The sequence below is a fragment of the Alosa alosa genome, chromosome 8 (genome assembly GCF_017589495.1).
Source record: "Alosa alosa isolate M-15738 ecotype Scorff River chromosome 8, AALO_Geno_1.1, whole genome shotgun sequence".
Lineage (NCBI taxonomy): Eukaryota > Metazoa > Chordata > Actinopteri > Clupeiformes > Clupeidae > Alosa > Alosa alosa.
Window position 1 is genome coordinate 24,044,667 of NC_063196.1, and position 6,721 is coordinate 24,051,387.

At 46.9% G+C, this 6,721-nt stretch overlaps 1 protein-coding gene across 1 annotated transcript; it reads right to left on the reverse strand.

The window, feature by feature from the left end:
• Window positions 1-256: 256 nt before the first annotated feature.
• Window positions 257-5,924, reverse strand: mycn (MYCN proto-oncogene, bHLH transcription factor). The gene is given in 4 exon segments (XM_048251412.1): window positions 257-2,324; window positions 2,326-2,600; window positions 4,676-5,379; window positions 5,788-5,924. Coding segments are annotated over 3 exon segments (1,389 nt in total). The 5' UTR covers window positions 5,355-5,379; window positions 5,788-5,924; the 3' UTR covers window positions 257-1,889.
• Window positions 5,925-6,721: the final 797 nt, after the last annotated feature.

Genomic DNA, 6,721 nt, shown 5'->3' on the forward strand with positions numbered 1-6,721 from the left:
CAGGGCATGTACGATCTGCAGTTTCATACAACCATCTGTGCTATATAGTCTGAGTGTGTGTATGTATATGTGTGTTTGTGTGTGTGTGTGTGTGTATAAGTAAATATGTGTGGCAGGACTAAGTAAGTGAGGAACCTGATTAAATGAGATGTGTGTGTGAGAGGTGTGTGTGTGTGTTGTTTGTGTGTATGTGTATACGTAAGTGTGTAAAATGAGCAACCTGATGAAATGATGAGACTGAGCCTAGAAAGAGTCATTTGTTTTGATTTGAATGTCTATTTATTTTATCTGAATGAGGTATTTCAAAGTGCTCTGAGTGACAGCACTAAAGTACAATAAAAATGTTAGTTTTTTTCCTTTCCTTTGACCCAGTTCTATGCACCCAAAAGATACAAATATATAAACATGAAAAAGGAAAAATAGGAAAGGAATATTAAAGATTTAACACTTTATCTGTACAAAAAGAGTGACTTTTAAAAGAAAGAGGATAAACAAACAAACAAACAAACAAGATAACATGATATCTACTAAGAACTCATTTTCATACGAAAATATAAGTATAAAATTTTAGTATGTATCAAGAGCACACTAAATCGTAGAGGTGTATGGGAATTAGTAAGGGCGTGGTACATCGATATAAAGAGGAATAATATGAAAAAGTAACAAGAACAAAACAACAATAGTTCATCATAACATTATACAAAAAAACGTCTCTTGATCCTCAAAAATGAAGGTCGTACAGTACTTTGTCAACATCCAGTCTAGTTATTGGCAGATTCTTACGATACATTTTGTGTGAATTTAAAAAAAAGACAGTTAAGTACAAAAAGCAAGGCAGACTGAGAGTTTTGCTTAATCTGGTATTTACAAAAAAGTGTCCCGTAAGAAGGTATAAAGAGGTCTGACAGTTTTCCTAAGCACCAGTGAGAGAGGAAACCCCTGCATTTACTGCCCCTGACTAGTAGAGGTTTTAAAAACGGTTTAAGGTGTACAGTGTGCGTGTATAAGTGTTTGTCTGTATGAGTATGTGCATGAGCGTGTGTGTGTGTGTGTGCTAGCAGGTCATAGTAGTGAGTGAGGCTTGGCTGAATTACACTTGAAAGCCAGCAGGGTCAAATTCAACACACTGTGAGCTGTGTGTGTGTGTGTGTGTGTGTGTGTGTGTGTGTGTGTGTGTGTGTGTGTTAGTGGGAGTGTTTTGCTGAAGGAGTGCAGGTAAATGACATTAGTTCATTCATCCTTTCCTTTCCAGTCCATCCAGTCAAACCATGCCCGTGGAAGTTTCTGTTTTTATGTACTAAAAAAGACGATCTGAGAAAGCCTACATTTGATACATCAGTCTACCGGTCGATCAACTGATCGATCACCTCGTTTTCGTCCTGTCATCCGCTCTGTGTGTAGTGTTTGTTCTTCTTAGTGGATATAAAAAGTAAAACCCTGAACATTCTTGACGTCTATAAATGTGCAAAGAAAGTGGCGGCAGTGAATCTTGAGTCCCAACAGTTAGACTTCTCCTTTTGTTTTCTTAGCTCAGAGAGACAGACAGTCCTCTCTGCAGAGTTCACATACTGTAGTTTTTTGCACAGGTTTTCACACATGCATACATATAAACATATGCACGCACACGCACACACACGCACACTCACACACACACACACCTATCAACACACTCATTCATGCATACATCACCAAATTGGGTGGCATCTGATTACTCAACTCAGGTAATGTCCCTGCTGAAAAAAAAAAAAAACGGTCACAGTAGCAAACTAGCAGAGTGGTAAGCTAGCTTCCCATTAGCTGCTAGCTATCTAGCTATTAGCCGTAAAGCTGTTAGCTTTTGGCTGTGGAGTAGCTATTGATAGCTGTGGAGTAGCCATTAGCGTTAGCTGTTAGCGTGTCCGGGCCTGCTCTAAACGGCGAAGCAGTTGCTGACGGCGTGCCTGCAGTTTGTCCTTCTCCTGTAGCAGTCGCCGCTGTTGGGTCTCCAGGGAGCCCACGTACTCTGTGGCCTTCTTCAGAATGAGCACCTTGGCCGCTTTGTTGTTGCTGGCTAGCTCGGGAAGCTGGTCGCGCAGCGTCAGGAAGCTGGAGCGCAAGTCGTTGCGCCGCTGCCGCTCCAGGATGTTGTGGTTGCGCCGGCGCTCAAAGTCGTCCGAGTCTGAGCTGCCGCCGCTAGTGCGGGGTGGGCTGTTGCCGCTTGCCTCCGCTCGACGATGCCGGCTACCCGAGGACGACGATGACGGTGTTGACAGCGCTGTCGATGCAGCGGTGGGCGAAGCTGGTTTGAGCCGGTCGGGCTTGTGGCGTTTGCTTGGGGGTGCGGACGCAGCGCCCCCTAGGGGAGTCTGAGGAGTTGCCATGGCAGACAGAGGCGTAAGGGGAAGGGGCAGCATAGTTGTGTTGCTCCTGGTGAAGCGAGGCTGCCGCGCTGCGCTTCAGGATGAGCTCGACCGGGGGTTTACTGACCACGCCTCCCGCGCCTGACCAACCCAAACGCCGCTTCTCTACCGTCACCACATCAATCTCCTCGTCTTCCTCATCATCATCATCCTCGTCATCTTCGTCGTCGTCTTCATCATCATCATCATCATCATCGTCATCTGAATAAAGAGAAGCACAGATATGTAAGATATACTGTATCATTTTTCCTATGTCAACATGTAGTAATTTAATATGTTTGGCTCAGTTTTCTATTCCTTCAAATAAGCTTTGGAGATTGACATCCTGCAACTGTCTGTGTGTTCAGTGTCTAGCCATATGCTGACTGGTATTAACTGCTTGGGTGGGGAGGTGATTGCACAGTGCTCCCTGCCTTTGCACAAAGAACCCTCCTGTCACTCAGAGCTCTAATGAGCCTTACAAGTTGGGTCAAGTTTACTAGACTGACTGCATATCTTCTGCCCTTAATCCCATTTCACCAGACAAACTCTTCAACTTCCCTTGAACTGGCTGGCTTCTTGCTCAGATTAAAGAAGAGGCGAGGGTGGGGGGCACTGGCGTCGCGCTAGGGTTTTAAAACAAAGAGGTGCGAATGTCTAGGCTACACTCCTAATGCCTTCAGAAGAGTTGTTTTTTTCAAGTTGTGTGCAACGTGTTATGCGGATAAAAGAGGGGTAATTATCATCGGCTACGCTACACACACACACACACAGACACATAGAAACGGCTCAGCAGTGCGCACTACAGGAAGCTGTCTGCGCGCGCCAGGGCGGGAGACAGACATGATGCGGTTGTGTACACAACACAGCGTGTGGAAGGAGACCGAAGAGGGTCTCTCTCTCTCTCCCTATCTCTACTCTGTTTGCCTTACTATCTGGCTGTTTTTATGGATTTTAATTGTGTGAGCTGGGAATGGCGCGAAAGAAAAGCGCGCAACCCGTGGCGGGAGACGGCTGTAATCGCCAGAGCTGATTATGTGTGTGGCGGGCGGGACAGCGAGAGCCCTCGTCCTGGAGAGATGCCAGGCAGACAGCTGGTCGAGAGGGAGCGCTTGTTCAAAGCCGTCAACGTGCTAAAAGACTCGCCCCCCTCCCCTTCCTCCTCCTCCGTCTTTTATGAGGGGCTGCTGCCAAACTCGGCCCATAGCCAGGTTGGGGCCGAGATTACCCCCCTGGTACTTACACACACACACACACACGCACGCACACACAACTCCTTCTCCATGCACGTTTCGCCCCCGCCCCTTCTACAACGATTACCGCATGCTCATGGGGTTCCTCTGACACTCACGTGCGATTTTCGCATTTAATTTGAATTTGAATTAGAATTTATCAACCAAAGGGAAGCGATGGCTTTCTCAGGAAATACAAAAAGAAAGACTAAGGAATTTTCTTTTACCGAGAAGATAGCAATTGCTGCTTCATACACGCCCCCAAAAGTGCTTGGAACTTGTGTGCTTGTGTTAGCCGGTGTCTGAATGCGCGAATACATGCTGGAATCATATTTAGTCATCTCTTGCGGGCCCTGTGTTTGTCTATTCTCTTGGACTAATTTACCCACTCAAAGACTAATGCTCTGCCGCACCCATCCCGCACGGATATGATTTGTATTTCCGTTATTTTTTATCCAAAGTTACAACACTCATTGTTATGTTGCTTTACAAGGAACGTGATAGGTTCAAACCTGTCTATATCATATAAGCAGGAAATATTGTTTCTTTGTGTTCAGATGGGATGTCAATAAAAACTCCACTCGACGCGGCATGGCTTCCCATTTTAGTGGCATCCATGGGTACAAAGCGGGGCGATTACATAAACTGCGTCTACTCCTACCAGTGTGTCTGCTGTCCGTGTGTGTTTGTGTGTGTGTGTGTGTGTGTGGCAGTCTGGAATGTAGCACACTAATCCGATTCTGGGCCAGGCATATGAGGTTCAACAATTACCCCAATTACCACCAAGACCCATCGTAATACCACTGCGGCGTCCATGACTGTCTGCATAGCCTATTTCTGGTGTAGCCTAGTCTGAAATTACCTAATTAGCCTAGGCACTTTCTGTTAGCGTTGCGTAGAAATTAAGTCACGACACAAACAGACCTGAAGAGAAATTCTGACCAAATAACACAAACAGTAGATTATTATCAGTATAGATTGTTATTAAGTGCTCAGCATGCTCTCGCGCTGAGTGGAATAGTTAATTATCGTGTCATGTGAGTCCGAGCTGTGTAATTCTCTTACCGGAGTCACTCAGGGTGTCGTCCTGAACACTGTTGACAGCGGGTGAAATGACCGTCCCAGTTTGGTCGCCCATTGTCTTGCTGCTGCCACTGTTTCTTTTGTGCACCGGGAATGGGAACACCACCGCGGGATCCACGCACTCCGATATGGAGCTGTTCAACTCAGTGTCGGCTGGTGCTTTGACAATTGTAGCGTTTTTGCTGCACGCCCCCGACGACCCAGTCACTGGGCCCACCGTGGCTTTGCCAAGTCCCAGCTTCTCGTTGACCACCCGTTCGAGTTTCTCTCGGGCAGAGAAGCCGCTCCACATGCAGTCCTGAATAATTATAGAGTTTTCGTTAGTAGAATCCATAGCCGAGCCGAAAAGGTCGCCCTCCGGCGCTCCCCAAATGTCATCTTCCGGAAGCAAGAACAGCTCGGAAGCCCAGTCCAGCGGATCCGTTAATCCAAGCCCCGGGGGCAGCGTACAGTCCACCCCGGTCGCCGAGACGATGTCTCCGGTCGCCCCGGGAAGCGCAGCGCGGCTTGGTGAAAGGGGAGGCGTAGGCAAGAGTTCAAATTTCTTCCAGATGTCCTCGCTAGGTGGGCCGCAGAAGTAGAAGTCGTCTTCGTCGGGATAAAAGCAAGGCTGCAAGGAGTCGAACTCCATATCGGAGTTTTTAGTTATCAGAGCCGGCATGGTCTCACCGCAATGCGGAGCAATCCTACAAACGGATTAAATCACATGTTTAGTTAATCAAAATCTCACTCTTACACCTCTAACTGCAGTCGGATAACGCAGCCTAGTGATGTTGGTTTGACAGAGGTCTTGCAGCATCTGTCATGGACCGACGTGGAACTCCATAAATAAGATGCAGGTGTAGCCTACCATGCGTTTGCGCATTATGACGGTCCATAACAAGACACCCCAGCACCCAGTAAGTATTTTAGACATCTCATTTAGATATGTCACTTTATATGACATTCATCTAATTTGTTTAAATAGTTAGCAATTTCAGCCAGTGATATAGGCTACATAGCGTTTTTCATAATGGTCAAATGGCTGAGTTGGAGACAAGGAGACCTTGTTCTCTGAACCGAGGAGAGAAGAAGAGATGGACCGTTAAACTTACCTCCTGAGTAAGGTCAGTATTCAGTCACTAGTCTCGCGTTGAACCCAGTCGCAACTCAACTCCCTTCTTAAACCCACGCATCTACAGACTGGACTGCGCACACTGCTCGCGCCAACTGAGCGAGCGAGTGTCGCTCCGCCGGCTATTATCTCACGGGGAACTGAGTGCTCGCTGCTGGAGCACAAGAGTCTCCGCCCACCCAAAGGGGCGGCAGCGGGAACACAAGGAGAATGTGTGTTCATTGAATGTTTATGTTGTGGTGGTAGTGGTGTGTGTATGTATGTATGTATGTATGTATGTATGTAAGAGAGCAAGAGATGGAGAGATAGAGTCGTTTGTTGAACATTTGATTAGAGTAGCTTTGGTTGCTATGCCAGACCACAGTTCAGATGAACAAAAATACATCTTTGCACGACATTGTTATTACAGTAAGCTAAGCATGGCTTTGTTACAGACCTCGCCCTCCCAGTCACTATCGACACTAGGTAGGCCCACCACTTTTCCGCGGGGAGGTAGGCTACTGTCGACTATAATTCTCCCCTTCCTCAGTCTCTCACCTCTTTGTCTGGGTCATTGTGGCAGCCGTCGTCTGGACAAAGATTCAGGCCAACATCGCCGCCTGGCGGGAGACCAAAGCAACGCCGTTCCGGCGATGCCCAACAAAGGGTTTTTTCGTTGCCGCTGCTGTTGATGTTTCCCGAATGGACAAAGCATTTCTTGTTTAGGCTACGACTAACGACACATTCTCTATATTATTTTTTACCGAGATTGATAACTCACACATTAGCATATCTATTTGTAGTTTTTGTCCTCTGTTGCCTCGTGACTTGTTGGTTTGATTGAAAGTCTGCGAAGCTGGTTATGTAACAGCGTGTAATAGAGGCGTGCTGTTTCTGGTTAAGCGACACAAAGACCCACGTTGTCAGGTAGATGC